Here is a 21,798-nt window from a genome sequence, read left to right as displayed (position 1 = left end):
TACATATACACCATGGGATATTATGCACAATAAAAAGGAATGAAATCATGTCCTTTGCAGGGACATGGATGGAATTGGAAGCCATTATCCTCAGCAGACTAATGCAGGAACAGAAAACCAAAAGTTGCATGCTGTCACTTATAAGTGGGAGCTGAACAATGAGAACACAGGGACACATGATGGGGAGCAACACACATTGCTGCCTGTAAGGGAGAGTTTGGGGAGGGAGAGCATCAGGAAGAATAGCAAATGGATGTCAGGCTTAATACCTAGGTGCTGGGTTGACCTGTGCAGCAAACCATTATGGCACATGTTTACCTATGTAACAAACTTGCACATTCTGCACATGTACCTCGGAATTTAAAATAAAAGTTGAAGAAAAAAAAAGAAAGAAACCCTCACCGGGGGAAGGGATAGTAGAAAATAAATAAATAAATAACTGCCCTAGTGACTTAGTTGGTGAGGCGGGGATGGAATCAAGATTCAAACCTAGGCAGTTTGGCTCTAGTGTCTAAAATTTAACCACTGTACAATACTGCCTCTTTCCAACATATTCTCCATTTACTCCAATCATTTTTGCCTCCGGTCAAATCAATTTTTGATGCTTTTGCTTAGGATATTCTTTCTCAAGAAATATTTATGCCTTCCTAATTATTAATCAGTGCTACATACTTTTGCCTTTAGCTTCTAAGTAAAAGCTTCCTAGACCAAAGAACATTTTTTTTCTAATGTCTCTTAGAACTTTATTTAAAGTTATCCTTGATTTGACTTTATATCCACATTTGGAATACAAGCAAATATGTTACACAACTGTAATCTTAATAGTATTTGAAATAATATAACTCATCATGTGAACATGCTATTAATGTCTGAAGAATGAATGATGCACCAAATGATAGTTTGACCAGAAATACATATTTATTCAGCAAACCTTTTTAGTGTCTATTTTATAGAGACAAATAGTGCCGTTCCTTGTAAGTAAATGTATAGGACAGAGAATCCAGCAAAATATACAGCCTGTATGGTCCTCAAACATTTCCAAGCTCTGTATCTATGGAGAAAAGAAAAACGTAAGAAGGTTGTAGGTTTTCCTGAGGAGCATTCAGTTGAGTGTGGGCAACAGAATGAGTTTACGCAGGGTCAGCAAACTTTGTGAAAGGCCAGATGGTAATTATTTTAGGTTTATATGTCATGTGGTCTGTCATGACTAATCAGCACACAAAGGCAGCCACAGACAATAATAAGTGTGGCTATGTGCCAATAAAGCTTCATTTACAAAATTAAGTGTAAGGCTAGATTTGGTTTGAGGGGTGTGATTAGTTGACCATTGTGTTGAAGGAAGCCCAATTAGCTGTGAAGTGAAATGTTGCTTTTAGAGATAGTTGTCCTACAAATAAACAAAGCTTATTGACTTTTCTGGGAGTGAATATCTGAAATTGGAGAGTCCGCTACAGAATAGGCTTGCTACGCCGCAGTTTCATCTCGGTGTGAGGACAAACCATGTGGATTGTCTCAGATGTAGGAAAAGCACCGTAGAGAATTTAAAATGTAGGGGCTCTTGGAGAGTGGGTTAATGCCATTCTAGTACTGGTCATAAGCTGTGACCTCTTACCTGTGCTGCAGGGGGCGATATACTCAGCAACCACGGACTCATCTGAAAGATACATTGGGTGAAGGAAGAAACAAAAGATCTATGAACTAGGGACCGTGGTAAATCTGTCTAGTCACCTTACTACTGGAGAAAAGCATGCCCTATCAGAATTGTCAAAACTTCATGTAAATAGACCAGAATTAAACAGGATCATTAGCATATTTATATTTTCTTTCCCTGAGACCAGAGATGCAGATTGAAGCCTGTTCAGATGGCATATGTTCAAATTTTAAATTCTTGGGAAGATGATCATAATTGCATTAATCTGTAGTTCTCTCTTCCATGACCTCTCTGCTTCTATTCACTTTGTTCAGCTTGCTCCCTTAATTCCTTTTCTAAGATTATTGTTCCAGCTTGAAACACTCCTCCTACTTTTACAGACCCCCAAAATTGCCTTCATCCTCTAGGATCCAAATCAGATCTTTCTTCCTGTTTGTTCTTACTGAGCACCAGCCTTCTGTGCTGTTTTTGCCTCTCAAACTTATTGCTGAGCTCACTAACACTCATTTGTCATGAATAGTCTTTCCTTGTTATATAATCTTTTCATCTGTATTATGTTACCTATGTCTCTAAACTACTTGAAGGCAATGACTATATTATCATTCTTTTTAAATTCTTCAGTTTCTGACTCAAAAAACACTAATTGATAAATTTGTTCAGTAAATGTTTTTTGTTTTGTTTTGTTTTTTCTTTTTTTTTTGAGACAGAGTCTCGCACTGTCACCCGGGCTGGAGTGCAATGGCGCGATCTCGGCTCACTGCAACCTCTGTCTCCTGAGCTTACACAATTCCCTGCCTCAGTCTCCAAAGTAGCTGGGATTACAGGTGCACACCACCACACCAGACTAATTTTTTTGTATTTTTAGTAGAGATGGGGTTTCACTATGTTGGCCAGACTGTAGTAAGTCATTTTCATAGTATACATCTTGGAGGAAAGAAACAAAAGATTAATGTTGACTAACTGGGTGAAGAACAGGATCAACTGTCACAACAGGATCCATTTCTTGGCTCTGGTTAAGATTAATTGTTTCATTTTTCTCTCACTCACCTGTCTCATAGTAATCATAGACTTTAACAATTGCTGGCTTCAAGTCTCTTACTGGGATGTCTTGCAGAACCATGAAGGAAAAACTTAGTGTCTGATTCGTCACCTAAAAGGAAAAGTGGGAGTAATCAATAACCTAGAAAGCCTCCTTTCTCTCATGAACAAAACATATTCTTAATGTTCTTTGACTCTTTTTTACCAGTGTCTTTAGGTGAGCAGACATTTGTGGATGTCAAGACGGGTTTTAGAATGCATCCTGGGGAACTCTATTTACAGTCAACAAATTTTCACAGATTTTCTTCAATTGAGACAACCCTATTATTTTGTAGTCCCTTGGTATGAGATTAAATCTTTGGGCCCGTGTGAATGTGTTCTAAGCTGGAGAAACATGGTTTCATGCAACTTGTAATTAAAACCACAAAGTATTCTTTCTGTTTGGATACATAAAACATTTTCTTTGTTTTATGGTCTTATTTGAAAATATTCATAAAATCCACATTTTATTTTATGGTGACATTTTAGAATGTTAATATTATCACTAGTCAACCACTGGGATCATATTTATTCATTTCGTGGAGGTGGTCTCTAAAATAACAGGAATGCATGATAAACCTTTAGTCCTATTGATTTATCACTTCAAATTTAATATTTATTCATATTGTTGGGGAGTGAGGTCTTTAAAACAAAAGGAATACATGGTACGCCTTTTGTTCTATTGATTTTATACTTTAAATTTCATGGAAGTACTCATATTCCAACTTTAACATAATTAAAAATAGAACAGAACACTACATGGAGTTCAAAGGAGATTTCCCCTCTTATTCTTCTTGGAATAGAGAAACTTTCTGGAAGGACATTGCTAATGATTGTTTTCCTTATATTACTGACTATTTACTATTCTAGGAGAGAGACTCCCTTAGAAAGACAACCTATATGTAGTCTCAGCCAGGATGTCAGAGCCCTCACCTGTTCCACGTAAATGAGGACATGGTTGTTGCTCACTTCTGTCCGGCTCACGGAGCTAGATCTTTCAAGCTGGAGAGAATTGGAAAACTCAGAAAGTTAGAGAACAGATGTGAGAATACTGTGAGATCTAGAGCAGATTGTAATAAGGGACAAATGGTCGTTCTCTGAAGAGAAGAAAGCTAATTGTTTTCAGGTCAAGAGTTCCACTATTCTTCAATATCCAAGTAACACATTAGATCCTCTGGCATCTTTGATAAGTTTAGTTCATGTTGATTTTTTCCCTTCCCAAACTTTTAGTGCATGTCAGTCAGTTTGGGATTTAAACCATATTCTATCTTTCTGGGGCGGTTTTATTGTTTTGTGCTTTAGATTCCTAACTAACCTATGAGTGGCCTAAGGGTGGGGACTCCTTGTGCTTTTCTCTGGTATCATATATGTCCCTTAGCTTAGGGCCAAATAAATAGTTCATTTACTTCCTGGGTTTGGGGAAAATATTTTTTTTCGAGGCAGGATGATGTTGACATGGTTTTGATATTGGTATGGTCTCAGTTTGGAGATACAGAACATACTTTTGTGTGAGGTCTATTAGGATTAAAATACACCTACCATTTTTACTGTTGGTTTCAGGGGAATAAAACCAGATACCATCTTTACATCAACAATCACCATATTGGAAGCAGGACGTTTTCCTGTGTAACTGTAGTGTCAAGGAAAAAAGAAGTTAGGGTTTTATACGTAAAAGAAAGCCAAATTTCTGCTTTCAAGAGTCACCTTAAGCCTGTCTGTTTTCAATAAGTTGTCCCAGCAATATTCTACAAAGGTCAGTGTTCCCTGGACATGTGCAACATTGACATTGGACACATGAATATACATCAGATCTGCCTGCCACTTGCTAAAATTACAGATGTTTAAGCATCACCCCAAAACTATCAAATCAAAATCTTTGGTAGTGAATCTTGCTAATTGGCATTTTTAACATATCTATGGTTTTTGCACACCTCATGTATATGGTTCATTCGTGATTTAGTATATATTACTTTTATATTTTTAGTAGAGAAAGGATCACATCATAATGATAAAAGGTTATATTCATTTATAGATATATCAATTCTAAATTATATTAATCTAATAACATAGCTTCCAAATGGACTATTAATTTCTGGTAATTCCAAGTTGCTTTGGGGCCAAAGATCAGGTGGTGAGGTCAGAATGTCTTACCTGACCGTCAGTGAGATCTGGAAGCTGGTGTGGCCTTCGTGTCCATCACAAGTTTGGGGCACAGTCTGCACTTTTAAAGCAAATGGGGAGTCCTCTTTTTCTGGAAGAATATTATATTTCATGGATGTCTGTGAAACAGCAAAGACACTATCAGTTTCTCTCTTTTTCTGGGACCCCTCACTTCCTCATTATTTAATGTCTCCGGAGGTGCCCTTTACTTTCTCAGGAAGGAAGGAACAGAGTTTCCATTTCAATTGGCAAGTTTAAAGTTGACTCTCACCCATATAACCTTGGAGCCTCACCTGAAGATACACACATCTTTCTCCAGTTACTGTTATAACATATTCTCCAGGGAGCTCTGGCAATGAGATCTGCTGCAGTAACAGGAGGTTGTTGTTGTCTACTTGGAAATTTGTGGAAAAGGTCCGTGAATCCTGAATGGTGACTCGTGCAGTTTTCTCAGTTCTGGTGAAAGTGGCTGCTCCATACCTGGACAGGGCATGGAGAGCCACCACTGTGTCCTGGAAGAGATGAGTGGACAACCGCCCCAAAGAGTAAATTTTTGGTGTCTGGGATTTTCCTCCAAAGTCTGTGTTAACCTGCCATGAGGGAAGCTGACTTTTTACCCCTAAAGTAGGTCTTCACTAACTGCCTTTCCTTTTTCTCTGCCTTTCAGGCATTATCAAAATCATGCTGCAGTTTCTCCAAATGAAATAAAAGGCTAATAATGTTTATTAATTTCACAATTTATTTTCATCGATAGTCCTTTTGGATATGTCCTTCAAAGAATAGGTCTAAAACTAAGAAGTTAAGACAAAAATAGTGACCATTTTTAAGTAGATGATTGATGACCAGTTAGATGGAAGAGGGATACTGTACATAAAATGGTACCAGACAAGTTGCACTTTCTTGAGTTTCTTTTACCTTCATCTAGCTTGTTTTATTTTCCCTACCTAATCTCTCTGAAAAACAGAAGTTTCACTATGTAGATCCTAACTGTTGAAAGACGACAGGTAGGAGGGAAAAGTCAGACACTCTGGATGTTTAATATAATCATTTATACTCTCGATAAAATATTTTTAGAATTATGCTAGAAAAAAAAATTTTCAAGAGCTTCAGCTTAAAAAAGATCAACTTAAAGAGAAAGTAAGAAGAGCACTCTCAGGGAAAGTAGAAAGGAATGAAGAGACTGAGTTCCTTGGAGTAGTTGAAATGGAACTTCTCATTCTGAAAAGATCAAAATGGATTCTACTTAGTCACTGTGCTTTTAATTACACATTTTTTGGGGGGATACATCTTAGAGGATTTCTTGTTAGATTCTGAAGATGCCTGGAACATTGATTCCCAACTGGAGGAAATTTTTTCTTGTTTCAGCTGGAAGTGGGGTGCTACTGGCATCTAATGGGGAGAGGCCAGGGATGCTATTGAACATTTTATAAGGCTGAGGATAGCTCCTTTTACAACGATGATGTGGCTCTGAATGTCAATAGTGTTGATGCTGAAAAACTCTGGTCTAGAATGTGTCCAATGACCATAGCACGGCTTTAGAGGGTAAAGATGCTCCTTGTAAGTCTCCGTGTTGCTAACATATTAACATCGGGCTTAGTGAAAATTGTTGTGGAGGATGTCTTAAGTCTTTCCTTTAAATTCCCATGGTCCTCAAATATTCCTAGATACTTATTCTATGATTTAATAATTGCCTTCTCTTTTCTATTAACTGTTCTACTTTTAAGCCTCCCAATTGCCAAGTGAACTTGGAGCAGAAGACTCTTTGGGAACCACTGACCTGGGTGGAGGAGAAACCGCCCTGAGAGTTCTGCTGCTTCATGATCCACTTCACAATGTTAGTTGCAGAGGTCAGGTCCCCAGAGGTGGGGGCTGGCTGGGCTGTGAGATAAGTGAGGAGCACATAGGATGTCATCTCCACTTCAGCAGAGGGAGCCTGGGGTTGGTAAAAATGCCCCACTGGTGCCTTGGGTTTCTGAGGTCTCTCCCAATGGACGAGGTTGTCTTAAGGGTAAGAAACAGGAGATAATTGCAACTCACAAATAAGTAATTATAACTGGTAAATAAGGGAATGCACATTCATAATACATGGAGCTGAAAATAATACAGGAGAAGCAAGTTCTTCTCTGTCATAAACTCCTAAAACTCACTAACTCACACTTTCATGCTGAACTTCGTCCTGTGGGATGAAGGTAGGGTAGGCTGATGGAGGAAGAAGCATAGAGCATACTCACCAATCTCTCAAATGTTATTTTAGTTGGACTGATGGAAGGGAAAAGTGGTAGACAGAGTTCTTTCATTGTTTGTGATATTTCCTGAGAATTGCAGTATAGAGTAGAATATAAAACCTAAAATGACTTTTGTGATGCTCTCTCTGGCAAATAGAGATAAAAATACTTTGAAAATCTTATTGAGTTTTCTTTCTTTTTGTTGTATCTCTTTTCTTTCTTTCTTTTTTTTTTCTCCTCAATTGCATCGGTCCCTTTTTGTTCTTTGGTAACTTCTTCCAGAATTAACTACTTCCATTGTAGGTGATGAAATGTATAAGGCCCCACTTCAAATGTTGACACTTCTATAAGCATGTTCTTTCCCGTTAATTCAACTCAGAATTAAAACTTTTGATTCTTGTTTTTTTTTGTACTTCAGCCTCAGATATAGTTTCCACTGTAGAAGTTATCTCATGGCAGTCGTATTCTTTCTAATAGTGGTCTACAACCAGACTCTAGTTTCTCCAAGAACACTACAAGATAGATTGAGTTTAAATATGTACTCATATTTAACACTCTTTCAAACGAGTTTGAATGCATTTTATTTTTAGACAACCTTTCTGACTTTTTTCCTTAAAAACAATGCCTCTGCTCCAAATAAATCATGGTCAAAACAAACGAAGATCTCAAGATGGCATCAGTTCCACTTGTCTAAGTCCTGGTGTTGTGTGGATGACAAGCAGAAGCCAGTTATGATGACAGGTGATACATCCAAAGTAACTGCCAAATTTGTTAACATTTTTCCATTTCTAAACCATGGAAAATCTTCTGTGGAGTCACACCACCCTCCCGGTAGTCCGGCAGAGGCACCATGCTATAGGAGTTACTGTTTTCACTAATAAAGAACCGGTAGATTTTATTGCTTCTTGACCTTTTGGCTAAGATCAAGTGAAGAATTGGTAGTTTTTAGATTAGCAAGAGTGTGCTTGATTTGTTCTGCAGCTCCTGTCATAAAAGGTTTTACTCCTTCTGGTCTCTGTTCTTCAAGTTTTTCTTTGATTTTATGTCAGCTTTGATGTTCTTCTTGTAGGCTTCTTTGGTGAAGTTGGTTCCTGCATGTGATCTTGACAATATCAACACCGGTGATTACTCTGCTTCCAGTACCTTCGCCTTGGGAAACCTCAGTGAAGGCATTTCCACCAATAAGCGAGTCATCAGTGTCACCCTCTGTCCTACTGACCATCTTCCCCTCCACCTCCAGGCACAGTCCTTCCTCCATCTCTGGATCTTGTAAATGTCAGAGAACATCTCAGCATGGCTGATGAGATCCTGGCACATAATTACGATGGTAGCTGAAAGGAGACTACAGCAGCACTAGCTTAGCAGGAGCCCGGAGCATGAAGCGAGCATGGTGCAGCCAGGACGGCATGGGGTGGGGGTTTAGGGGGTGTGGAAGAGCTGTTGTACTTCTTTTCATTCAAGTAAGTAGGCAGAAATCATGAGAAAATGAATATATTTGTCTATTATATTGGTGTTAGCAAGTAGAAATAAAATTCCACAATTTATCAGCAGCATTACATCTATTATGTTCCGTTCTGTATAACATATGCAATCCCAGAGAAGACAGTTTTTTTTTTTTTTTGAGACGGAGTCTCGCTCTGTTGCCCAGGCTGGAGTGCAGTGGCCAGATCTCAGCAGCTCACTGCAAGCTCCGCCTCCCGGGTTTATGCCATTCTCCTGCCTCAGCCTCCCAAGTAGCTGGGACTACAGGCGCTTGCCACCTCACCCGGCTAGTTTTTTGTATTTTTTAGTAGAGACGGGGTTTCACCGTGTTAGCTAGAGAAGATAGTTTTATAAGAGGTGCTCTGATCTCACAATGTATGACTTGGCTAAAGAATTACAGATGAAACTTGTGGATTTCAGCAGGAATATATTTCTCCTCTTTTTGTAGAATCAGTGTAAATGGAAATGGAAATTTGGTACCATTGGCTGTTTGCTCTCACCTTTTTTTACACACTTAAAAAAACTTTTATTATTTATTTATTTATTTTTAAATTTAATTTAATTTTAAGTTCTGTGGTACATGTGCAGGATGTGCATGTTTGTTACATAGGTGTGCCATGGTGATTTGCTGCACCTCTCAACCATCACCTAGTTATTAGGTCCTGCATGCATTAGTTATTTATCCTCTGTGCTCTCCCTCTCTGCACCTCCCAGACAGGCCCCAGTGTGTGTTGTTCCGCTCCCTGTATCTATGTGTTCTCATTGTTCAGCTCCCACTTATAAGAGCTCTCACCTTCTTTCACAGCTTCCTTATCAAGTGAGTTCAGTATTTCTCTACTCAGATCTTGGTTTCCCACTAGGGAAAAAGCATAGGCCAGCAATGCCTTGGTGTAGACATGGCTCCCATGGGTCCCCTCCTTTGCTACATTCCAGGCTGACTCCAGGCAGAACAGGGCATTGCGAACAATAGAGTGCTGTAAAGGCAAAAAGGTGGTTGTGTCAAACTAGGGTGAATAGAGGGTCTGCAAGCCGAGAGCTGGATGTTGACAGTCACATGTTATTAATGGATTTCAGACAGATGGGCAGACAGCTAGATATTCATAAAATTTAAATAGAGAAATATTTCAATCTCTTCACTTTATAGTTCAATTCTAAGGAATAAGACTGGAGAACCTGTTTTTAGGATTGGCTTTGATACATAGACTAAGGGCATTACTGGACAAGTGTAAATCCCTCTTAATGCATCAACCAAAGAGCTTATCCATCTGAGAAATGCCTCATCATTGAACCAAAAGAGACTTGAGACTCAGCCCTTAGCAGGGTGGCATTCCAGACAGCAGGTTTACAGTTTTCATGGCAGGGAATCAGATTAAGCTGGTACCTACAGTGACTGGGAGAGGAATTTCCAGAAGGGCGATAGTAACATAGGCGGAGAGGGTCACTTCATCTTCTACACCTCCCTGTGAATACAACGTTGATTCGATTAATTCCAATGCCAAGTGTTAGTATATTCTCTTCTGTTGGATGGAAACACTCCTCAGTCTCTGCTTCTATCAGGTAAAGTAACGCCCCCATTCAAAGTATACCATTTTTATCTCTCTGTCTCTCTCTCTCTCTCTCGACAGGGTGTTGCTCTGTAGCTCAGGCTGGAGTGCAGTGGCACTATCACACCTCGTGGCAGCCTCAAGCTCTTAGGCTCAAGCAATTCTCCTTCCTTAGCTTCTCAAGTAGCTGCAACTACAGGCACAGGCCACCATGCCTGGCTAATTTTGTAAAATGTGTTTTTGTAGAGACTGGATCTTGCTGTGTTGCCCAGGCTAGTCTTGAACTCCTGGGCTCAAGTGATCCACCTGCCTTGGCCTCCCAAAGTGCTGTGATTCTAGGTGTGATCCACTGCATCTGGCCCAGTTTCTTCCTTCTCTGTAGAAGGTTTAATACTCTTTCCCTGATGCCTTCCCACATCATCCAGGACTTCATCTTTGCAATTTCCTCGTACCTCCTTCCTCCCCTCACCCCTGGGGGATGTTATATTGATGTGTCATAGGGTCAGAAGTTCATGGAACAGATCACCTTTATGGCATTGTTGAGCAGTGACCCAGAGCTCCTGAAACAGCCATTGTCCTTCTGCATCTGGGAGAGCCACGTGAGAGCCTGGGTAATGTGTGCTTCATCAATGAAGATGTAGGATCGAGCCTGGGCAAAAGTCTTCAGTACAAAAGCCGTGAGCCTAGTGGGAGGAAAAATGCAGTGCTGAGACTGTTTTCATTGAGCACTTCACTGCTCTGTTTTGTACACATAGGCTCACCTATCACAGTGCGCCCCCAAGAAAGTCAATCAGCTATTACTGAGAGTTTGGAGACTGTTTCTTTTAACTTGGAAATTTCTTTTTTTCTTTTTTTGTTGCCACATGTTGTTCAATCCATTACCAACTTGTCCTTGCGTCCTAAAGCATTTCTATGCCACTTTAGAGATTCAGGCTCCTTCTAGTTTTCTTGGTTGGTTAACTAAGGCATTTGCTTTTACACTGTGGGCTTTATGCATTTATTTCCTTTCATAGATTTCTTAGCTTACTTTCTGTAGTTTTAACTCTAATCAGCTAACTTCTAATGTTCTGCTTCAGTAACTATTTCCCTCCATTATCCTGCCCCTCCACTTTCTTTTCCTGTGTTTGCCTGTGTGGCAAAACTACAGAGAGAGAGAGAGAAAGGATATCATCTAGTAGAAGGTAGTAAGTTATGCTCTGTCATACCTTACTATCATGTTGTGGTTTTTTTCTAGAATTTTTCTAACACCTCTTAGTGCTGAGCAACAAGTTAAGGGGGCAAGTTACAAACTTATAATGTTCTCTTAGCAACATGAGAAGGAAGAGGGTCTCGGTATTTTGGATTAAAAAAGTCAACCTAAAACTGTTTTCAATTTTGCCACTTATTAGATGTTTGCTCCTGACACATTTGTTTATCCACACTGAATATTAGTTTTCTCCTCTGTAAAATGAAGCTAATAACTCTCACTTTGCAGGGTAGCTATAATAATTAAATAGGGTAACATTATGGTTTAGAAATGGTTTCTCCACCAAAACTTATGTTAAAACTTAATCCCCAATGTGGTAGTATTGAGAGGTGGAGCCTTTAAAAGGTGATTGGATCATGGGGGTTCTGCTGTCATGAATGGAATGAATCCATTCCTAGATTAAAGGGCTATCATGAGAGTTGGACTGGTGGCTTCATAAGAAGAGGAGAAGATGCTAGCTCAGTCTCTACAAAGTAAAACAAAGAAAGTAAAAGAAGAGAAGGAGAGACCTGACTGAGCACATCCAATCCTCTCATCATATGATGCCCTGCATCACCATGGGACTCTTCAGAGTCCACACCAGCAAGAAGACTCTCAACTAGATGCGGCCCCTAGACTTCAGACTTATCAGCCTTCACAGCTGTAAGAAATAAATTTATTTTTCAACATAAATTTCCCAATTTCAGGTTTTCTGCTGTAAGCAACAGAAAATGGACTAAGACAGGGAATCTATGTGCATGTTTTGAACTCATAGTTGAAACTCAGAATATATTTTCTTTCTTACCAAGTGTTGCCCTGGTTCCTGCCATATTTTTCCCCAAAGGTGCTGTAGGAGCCGTCTTGGTGTTTGTAGTTCAGCTGTCTCTGGTAACCTGAAAGGGAAGGCTACAGATGGTTCATGAAGCATTAAAGAAAGGCAGGCCATCCATATGTGCAGGCTGATGCATCCAGGAGCCATGGACGTTTTATGACGTCCTGTAATCTGCCATAGTTTTGTGAATGTTATGGATATATCAAAACACAACATCCTGTTAAGAGTGTGGGAAGATTGCTGTTTTCATAAAAATTGTCTTCGTGGGTTAATATTTGATGATATAACTGAAGCCTCATTGGGAAAAGTTTCATTAGAGTAACAAAATAAATTTTTCTCTGTCTCACGTACCACTGATGAGATAGCCAATGGCCTTGGTCTTGATCTCCTGCGTCAGCTGCTGGGTTTCATTCAGATAGTTCAAGACATAGATGTTAGGAGCAAACAGAACCATGTTCTGTTCTCCACAGCCATAGGGCATCTGGAGGAGATTTTGTATATTTTGCATAGCAGAACCTAGTATGTCACCTGGGGAATGTGAAAGATTAGATGTCAGAATAATTTCAGTTCATCAGCAGCCAACATTATTCACAAAAATGGCTTTTAAGTTCAGGGTCTATCATTTAGGTAAGAGATAAGTTACACACACAGAGTGTGATTTCCAGGATCCTAACTAGAATAGCAGCTATCAAGAACTTGATAATTCAAATACAAATACATAGATAAGATGTACAGTGGCAACTCTTTTGGCCCAGGTTTACTAAATGGAAGGTGACTCACCCAGAACTGAGAAAGAAGCTCTGGCAGATTCTTTGACCACATTTGATGGGAGCTTCAAGGACAGCCGCTCAGACACATCAGCACCTTTAGAAACAGACAGCCCATGTTAAAGGAGGACCTCTATGATTACAATACAATTTAGCGATTATAATGTAGTGAGAGCTTCAGAGCCACGCTGCCTGGATACGGTACTGGCCCCGCTTTGTGACCTTGGGTAAATTGTGATGATTTGAGGAAAAAAAACATGTAAAACATTCAGAACAGGATCTGCAACATACTGAATTTCAATGAACGTGAGCAATTATTATTATTGTGGTTATTTTATTATTAGAGTGAGCAGTAATGTTATGATATCTCTTTGAGGAACTCTGGGTTCTAGGAATAAGAATTTGATTTAATGATGAGGTTTACCTTTAACAGTCTAATTGCTTTTGGCACTGTGTGACTTCCAGGGTCCTTCCTCTCCTCACTTAACTATGTTTTGCATCGCTGCGCTCAGTAGCTTTCTAAAAGATGTCTGAGACTTTGTGGGGGAACTATCGCTCTCTTTCGTAGCAATATTAAGACTTATACTCACAATAATACGAGTTATTTTACTGCCTCCCTTACTCTATGTAATATTTGAGTGGATTCCCATGTTTACAAATAGATAACATGAATATATCTTAAATTAGCCCTTCTCAAATGACAAATACAGTGTTGTATACACTCTGGACATAGAACTAATAATGTGGCAGTGCTGTATAAAAGCTAGAACTAGTTCTCAATGATATGATGAAGTTAAATGTAAATTATTTTCTCACACGGAAAACACACATTTGTAGTGAGATGGGTAGAAAATGCTATACGTTTTGTCAGCAGCTGTTTTAGAGACTATCTCTTGGGATTCAAACTTTTCATGACCCTGCTCTGTTTAGTTGTTGTTGTTTGTTTGTTTGTTTGTTTGAGACAGAGTCTCACTCTGTGGCCCAGGTTGGAGTGCAGTGGTGCGATCTCGGCTCACTACAACCTCTGCCTCCCGGGTTCAAGCTATTCTCGTGCCTTAGCCCCCCACGTAGCTGGGACTACAGGCGCCTGGCACCAGGCCTGGCTAATTTTTGTACTTTTAGTAGAGACAGGGTTTCACCATGTTGGCCAGGCTGGTCTCAAACCCTTGACCTCAAGTGATCCTCCCGCTTCAGCCTCCCAAAGTGCTGGGATTACAGATGTGAGCCACCACGTCCGGCCAATCCTGCTCTCTTTCTACCTCGTCCTGGGACACTCTAGGCTTCTGCAGCTGGGCTTGTCAGTGAGCAGCCACTGGGCTATCCAGGTAAAATAACTACGTGTAAACCAAGAAAGCCCAGGTATTAGTCCTGTCTGTACCACCTGAGTCACATTAACTTGCTCTCCTGGGCTCAATGTCTTCATCTGTAAAACGTACATAAAGAAATATTTAGTATTATGCTGCCTTTAATGGAACACGCTGAAAACTGGGAGATAATACGTATGAATATGCATTGAGGTTTATACCCCTCTGCGGCTTTGATCCCACTGTGATTATGAGGATGGACTCTTACCTGAGGCACAGGTCATGGAATTGAAAGTCTTTTCTTGCTCAATACCTTCAGCCTTGGATGAAAAGAAAGAAAAGGAGAAAAGATAGAAACATCCTGGTGACAAGAGAACCACCATAGATTCCTTTCTTTGATGGGTAGGGTTTACGTGAATGATGTTTACCATTCTACTCTTTTTTTCCCCAACTTTTATTTTAAGTTCAAGGGGACATGTTCAGGATGTGCAGGTTTGTTACATAAGTAAACGTGTGCCACGGTGGTTTGTTGCACAGATCATCTCCTCACCTAGGTATTAAACCCAGCATCCACTAGCTATTCTTCCTGATGCTCTCCCTCCTCTCACTCCCACCCTCAGACAGGCCCCGTATGTGTTGCTCCCCTCCATATGTTTGCATCATTCAGCTCCCACTTATAAGTGAGAACATAACATCCTACTTGTTATTAAATTATTACAAATCCATAAAACATTGAAGAACAAAGGAGGGTGGTAGAGAGAAAATGGGAAGAGATAATAAGGGCAGTGAATCAAAGGTAATGGGCATGAGAGATATGTGAATCTTAGGAAAGAGGTGGAGATCAAGAAATTGCACTCAAATAGTTTGTGAAAAAAGATTTACAATAGCTGGCAATGTCTGCTGCAATGCTTTTAGGATAGGAAATTCCATTAGTTTTACAGGATGTATTATGTGAGCATGATATTAATGGTTCTTTGTTGTCTCAAGAGTGACCACCCGGTGTTGCATTCTTACAGTTGTTAGGGACTCCCAAATATATGTTACCTCCACCAACAGGGTTTTGATGACTGTGTCTTTTCTTTTAATCTCAGGGACCTCAGCAACCTCATTTCCACAGAGTTCTAGGGACTGCATTGCCTCTGCACTCACTGAGAAGTTCACATTCCCTAAAACAAGGAATATTGAAAACATGAGTATCCATTCTGATAGTCCAATCACCTTTAAGGACTACACCTAAACTTACAATTGGCCAGAATAGAAAATAAGGGTAAAAAAAAAAAAAAACCCACAAGGTTAATGTATACTGAGTAGCCAATGTTCAAGAGTAGTGATTATGGGGACTAGCTTGGGTGAGAACAGTGGGAGGAGGTCATTGTGGATAGAAATAGGAAAAAATGTTAACTTTATAGAATTATATCTATGGCAAATAAAACAGAGAATATGATGAAAAAAGTGCTCAGACAGCCACCATCCTTGTTGATTGATAGGCCCTTTTGGGTACTGTCACTCACCCAGAGTTTTAGGAGTCACTGTCCAAGACAAGGTTTGCCGCTCATTTCCACAGATACAATAGGATTCTTCTCCCTTTGTATTTTGGGAAGCTAGGAAGGCTGGAGAGGCTTTCAGCTGTACACTGACCTATCAGCCCATGTGAGGCAGAGACAGAAATGATGAGAATATGGAAAGACATGAACATGTAGAATTGGGGCCAAGGGTGAGATGCTGCAGTAAATTGGGATTTGTAAGAAAAATGTATGTCATATAGATTCATCCATGCTTTAAGAAGCATGGAAATGGCAATGATGCAAATCAAGGCTGGTTATGTATTAGGAGGATCTGGCATTTGCATTAGGGTAGATTGCAGACATGCAGACTTGGCAGTAGCAGATGAAAGGGAAAAGCAGTGATTGTATATTGCCCTAGGGAGTATTATCTGCTGCTATGTAGATTTTCTGACTGTTTCTTTCTCCCTCTCTTCTCCTATTTCTTACAACATATATCACATGTCTACTCCATACAAGACATAAAACATGGGGAATGGTATATGAGAGGCTCCCGATCTTGAGGATATTGTGTTACAAGAAAGATGATCTATATACAACCACTATTACATAATTTACAAAGAGATACGTGCTATAAGATAAATTAAAATTATATATTGTGGAGATTTCGAGATGAGGGGTTGGAGAATGACACTCGTGGAACTGAGAAAGCTGAGTTGTGTGTCAGCTTCAAGAATGTTCCTGGCATAAAACCTAACTTGTAGCAAAGAATTCTGCATGTGCTAAGAAATAAAAAAGCAGGGTGTGGCTTAGAGAGCCATGGTTTAAGCACCCATAGCACACATATCGTTGTATTATCTCTCTGATCATGTCCTGCTTTGCATAGCACTAATTATTCACAGTGCTCACACACAATTCCTTGAATTATCCTTAGTTTCAGGAACAGAATCAGGAGCTGACTGATCAAAGGAATCTTTTGTTCTACCCACCTTTCCTGTTCACCCTCATTTTCCTTACCCGGATGCATTTGGGAAGGTAATTTAGGACCGTGGCCTTGAGTGTGAAGGCCTCTCCACGGATCACAGAGTAGGGCATTGTGAGCTCCACAAAGAAGGGCTGGAAGGCTCGGAGAGAGGCAGTGGAAGAGATACCAAGTCCAGCGTCTTCAGACAGGCAGAAGGCCCCTGCCTTCCACTCGGTGATGGTGTCAGGGACTGTTACTCCTACCTCAGCCACACCTGATAAGCTGGGGTGGAGGACAAGTGAAGAATACAAATAATGAATGTGAGCCACCTTTCCTCAAGTGAGAATCAAGATGCATAAAGCTAATGTCAAGAACTGAATCCACTTAAGGGTATATGGGTGTATGCATGCGTGTGAACACTAGATTATGTCATGGGATCTGAGTTGGGAAAACGAAAGCCACTAAATGGTACCTCTCCCTCTTATCAACAAATGATCATATCCCACGTCTGTACTTGGAATAAAAATATTTGAATTGCGATTCATTTTGGTCCTTGACTTCCCTTGCTAATGTGTAATCCCATAAATAAGCATTTTTAAGAATCATGACCAATGAGACCACTGGATTAATGTAGCCTGATTTGTTTATGTCCCTGCTCCAGCCCTGATATTTAGAGAAGGCTCTCTGAATGACATTAAGCAGTACATATAGAACTGAATATTATAGTTCTCATGTCTACTATTTGACGGTATCAGGAATACTTATTTTAGAATTGCTCAGCACTGAGACAATTACATTAATAAGCCTATACAATTGCAGCATTTTACTTAGGTCTATCCTAAAAAGAGATTAAGATAATTATTCAGAACTTTTCAGAAGGATTATCTTAGAATTGAAAATGTTGGAGGAACCACATTCCCTCCCCTCAGCAAATGGAGGAAAGTAAAGTTACTTACTCCACTGCCACCAACTTCCAGATCCAAGTCTCAGGAAAATAGCTTCGTACCGTTTCAGGGACTGGCCCTGAACTTTGTTCATTATTTAAAGGCATTATATTATAGGCGCTCATTTGAGGAGGATATGGTCTCCCTGCTGCTCCTGGACCTAATAAAGTAGAGAAAATTATCTAGTTAGGGAAAAACGTTCATTAATTTCATGGTGCACACGTGAGACGTCAGAGAAAAAATTTTCAGTTTTCCTGCTCAGACTGTCCTAAAAGTCTTGTAGAAGTTGTAGAACTTGGGAAATACTTTGTGATCCCTCACTCTCTGAAAAGAGAGGAGTCTTTGTCAAAGGTGGAAATTCTATGTATCCTAGACATAGCATAATTTGATGTGAGTGGAAGTTGGAAAAACAAGATCACTTGGAGACAGTTCTATGGGTTTTGTGGGGAAGGACCAGTTTTGAAGTTGAGACAGTATTGCTTCATTCTTAGAGAATCTCAGCAAGAATTGTAAAATGCTCTTTGGGCATTGTCAGTGGTTGCTATACTGAAAGTGGAATTACCAGTGGAGTGAACAGAATTTAATGATTTAAATTCTGTGTACTATATGGAAGTTTGCAAAACTGTTGTTCTCTGGGGAATAAGATTAGAGCATTAGATTTTATTCCACTTATTTTTTGATATCTGAAATAAACTATTCAGATGTCAAAAACAGATATTTCCATTTGAAATGCCTGTGTAGTTGAGACAAAGAAATCATTTACCAATGTGAGAGGGCAGAGAGCTAGACATGTAGACAATTTTGTCCATGTTGTGCCTGAAATCATGCTTACTAATTGAATTTGAGTTAAGATCTCCCTCCCATGTATCCCATCTGATATTTCAGAAATACCTTGTGAAAGAATACTTATAAGGAAAAATATATTTCTAGCAATTTCACCCTAATAGTTTTCTCCACTGAAAAAAGCATCAGTAGTGATTTCTTTAGTGAATATCATACACCTTCTTACCCCATGTCCTTCCAAGAGGTAACGATTTCTGACTCTGATTTCTCACTGATGTTCTGTCCTCTCTGTCTTCACTCTTATCTTAAATATTGAAATATCTAAAAGGATGATACACCTAAATGAACTATTTTCCATTTTCTGTTGGATATGTCAAGGGCCCTCCAACCTCTCCAGTTATTGCAGTTAACAAACCATGGCATTATGTGTTATTTCAACTCCATTCAGAGGACGATGGCTATATCCTTCCTACTCTTACTGTCAACTTGACTTTCCATGTATCCTGTCTTAGTCTCTGTATCAAAGTTTTATTCTTCTGCATGCCACAACTAATAATCTCTACAGTAAATGCCTTTGAATCAGTTTCCCATGACAAAAATCTTGTGTTTTTTTTTTCTTGCTTCTTTTCCCCATTTGACTTTATGAAACTTTGTTGAACTCTGGACTAAGCCACTCATACTCTGTTTCGTTGCTGATCTCAAAATACTTTCAATGAAATTTTCTGTTCATGGCTTAAAAAGGGCTGCTCAACCCTTTGTAATACTTTTTGACTTTTAATACCTTCAAGCAAACAACAACAAAAACAAAAAAACCCTGAATATTTTCTTTTAATTTAGAATCTAGTGTGATTGAGACATATATTAGATCATGTCACCCCCTTCTGAAAACCTTCTTATTTCACTCATAGTATAAAAGTCAAGTCCTTACTATGACCTACGAGCCCCACACAATGTGGCCTCGAGTATTGCTCTGATCTCTCTCTCCAACTGCTCACACTTTATTCATTCTGTTCCAACCACACTGGTTTCCCTTCTCTGCTTAGAGCATTTCAGGCATACTCTCACCTCAAAGCCTTTGAGAGATAGACTAGTGAGGAGGTTATGAACATGAGATCTGGAATCAAACTCCCTGAATTGAATCTACCGCATGCTACATCTTATTGGCTATGAGATCTTAGTGGCTGAGTTATTTAACCTTTCTGGGCCTCAGTTTTTCCGTATGAAAAATGGTGTTAAAAATACCTACCTTATAAGGCTACTGCAAGAATTAAGGAAATCTATCTAAACTTATCTATCTATTAACTATCCATTGATCTATCAAATCTACCAATCTATCAATCACCTATCTCCCTATGATCTATCTCCTGGAGCATAGAAAGCACTGCATAAGTATTTTCTATTATTGATATTGTTTCCTAGGACTATGACACTCATCTTCCAGTCACATGGCTTGTTGTCTTCCTTCAAGTTTTTGCTCAAATTTCACTTTCTTGGTAAGATCTTTACTGACCACCCCCCCTGTTTAATCTTCAACTTCCTTCAGTCTCAACATCCCTTCCCTACTTGAATTTTTCCATATAGCATTTATGAACTTCTAGTGAGCCATATAATTTACTTGCTTATTTTGTTTATATTCTCTCTGTGCCTATTAGAACATAACCTTCATATAGTTGAATAGTTTTGTTATTAATGTTTGTTATATAACCAGAAACTATGTCAGTAAATATTGAACACACGAATTAAAATTTGTAACTTCTTAATTTTTGTAGTTTCAGGTACTAGCCATGTCTTTCATTGTCTAGTATAATTTTAGTTCCTTGTTTAGTTTAATTATTATCTTTCACTTGTCCTCTCTTTTAGGTCCTACCAACGCTATTGAATTGATCTTCTTCATATGTACTGTTCTATAGCATTAAACACTTTCAGGGTGCATGATGACTTCCCAAATAGTCATGGAAATGGCTTCATGTTGTTGAACTTATTGTCCAGAAATTTCACAAGATATTTCAGTTTTCTTAGTTCTTTTATTTCCTCATATACCTGGCTCATTTATAGCTACTAATTTCAATCCCTGTTGTGTATTCACCACACATTTTAGAAGCTCTTTTTTTTCCTGAGTGTTATTATATACCCCCAATTTCAGTTTTAATAAATTCAAGAACATTTCCTTCCCCTTAAACCTCCATGGTTTAAACTTGAAGTTTGTTCTATGTAAATATCATGGCTAATTTCCTTTCCCTTATTCTGTATTCTCATTGTTTATATAACGTCTTAGTTACATGACAAAATCATATTTACCATTTTTGAGAAATTGTTTGAAATTTGTGCTATCATTGAAGGTATACTTAGAGATAAACAGTCCATGGCCCTTGAAAAGGTGCCATTTTCTTGATAATAAAGCTCATTTAAACATGGATATTAATCTTAAATGCCAAGGAACATGGAAAATGCTAAACAATCAAAGTTCTTAATTTGTGTTGGTACATTATATTTAGTTATCTTATTGGGCATTTTGCAAGGTCTTGAAGAACCATTAGTCAAATTCCTTCAATTTATTAACGAAGGATTTGAGGCTTAGAGAGGAGATGTGACACACCCACTTCACATATAGGACTTCTAATTTCCAATCCGAGCATATAAATATTTGTTAGCAGATGAACGTCAGGAATATTTTGGAGAAAAGGGGAGTTGGATTCATGAGAGAGGGATGAGAAATGGCTGGATAGTGTTCAAGTGTAAGTAGATCTGGTGACGAGACAGATGTTTAATAAGTTGAAGGGTCTTGAAAAAGGCTGCTGTATTTGAGTAGTGGGTTTGGCCATGGATTAGGAGATATTTCGGTGATGTTCACATTGTTTCTTGTCACCAGTGAAGCCCTTTGTCCTTCTTTATGTTTTTCAAAATACAGCATCCCTATTAATGTCTTTCCTGTTTCCATAATCAGAATTATTCTCTCCATTGTCAGCATTTTCCCTCTCTTATGGTACATCAGAATCTTGTATTTTATCTGATTTTGTGCCCTGAAGTATCTGATGTATCTAAAAAATAATCCTTGATCAGTTCTGGCTATCACCAGCTAAGTCACCTCAGCAAGAAACAATTAATTTGAATCTTGGTTTCCTTGTGTGTATAGAATGGAAATAGGGCTACATTATTTCATTTTAGCATTTTTGGCATAGTAATATTGTTGGACATGAAATAAAATTAAAAGCAAATTTTACCTCTATAGTATCCTTGACCTATTACTCCTGCAGACATGGGGGGGATGACTGAACACGACTTTGGTTTTCGGATTTTCGAGTTAGTGAACACCTTCAATCCCATCCCCTGGAAAAAAA

The 21,798-nt window shown here is 39.0% G+C and overlaps 1 protein-coding gene and 1 pseudogene across 1 annotated transcript in view; both read right to left on the bottom strand.

The window, feature by feature from the left end:
- Positions 1-896: 896 nt before the first annotated feature.
- LOC108543643 (PZP alpha-2-macroglobulin like) overlaps positions 897-21,798 on the bottom strand; it is a 60,316-nt gene continuing 39,414 nt past the window's right edge. Inside the window, exons 13-32 of the mRNA XM_017894243.1 lie at positions 21,682-21,787; positions 17,690-17,837; positions 16,787-17,015; positions 15,779-15,905; positions 15,312-15,433; positions 14,536-14,587; positions 12,977-13,060; positions 12,548-12,724; positions 12,170-12,257; positions 10,666-10,822; positions 9,981-10,055; positions 9,389-9,569; positions 6,666-6,889; positions 5,182-5,400; positions 4,880-5,007; positions 4,268-4,358; positions 3,662-3,730; positions 2,699-2,801; positions 1,613-1,654; positions 897-1,051 (exon numbers count right to left, since the gene is read on the bottom strand). Of these exons, the coding sequence (XP_017749732.1) occupies positions 1,029-1,051; positions 1,613-1,654; positions 2,699-2,801; positions 3,662-3,730; positions 4,268-4,358; positions 4,880-5,007; positions 5,182-5,400; positions 6,666-6,889; positions 9,389-9,569; positions 9,981-10,055; positions 10,666-10,822; positions 12,170-12,257; positions 12,548-12,724; positions 12,977-13,060; positions 14,536-14,587; positions 15,312-15,433; positions 15,779-15,905; positions 16,787-17,015; positions 17,690-17,837; positions 21,682-21,787 (2,445 nt within the window). The 3' untranslated portion in view covers positions 897-1,028. The remainder of the gene's footprint in view (positions 1,052-1,612; positions 1,655-2,698; positions 2,802-3,661; positions 3,731-4,267; positions 4,359-4,879; positions 5,008-5,181; positions 5,401-6,665; positions 6,890-9,388; positions 9,570-9,980; positions 10,056-10,665; positions 10,823-12,169; positions 12,258-12,547; positions 12,725-12,976; positions 13,061-14,535; positions 14,588-15,311; positions 15,434-15,778; positions 15,906-16,786; positions 17,016-17,689; positions 17,838-21,681; positions 21,788-21,798) is intronic.
- On the bottom strand, positions 7,885-8,430 carry LOC108543669 (translationally-controlled tumor protein-like; annotated as a pseudogene).

This window comes from Rhinopithecus bieti, unplaced genomic scaffold (assembly GCF_001698545.2).
Source record: "Rhinopithecus bieti isolate Rb0 unplaced genomic scaffold, ASM169854v2 scaffold_23748, whole genome shotgun sequence".
NCBI classification, from domain to species: Eukaryota; Metazoa; Chordata; class Mammalia; order Primates; family Cercopithecidae; genus Rhinopithecus; species Rhinopithecus bieti.
Note: the sequence above shows the minus strand (reverse complement) of the source record. Positions and strands in the feature narration are given on the sequence as shown.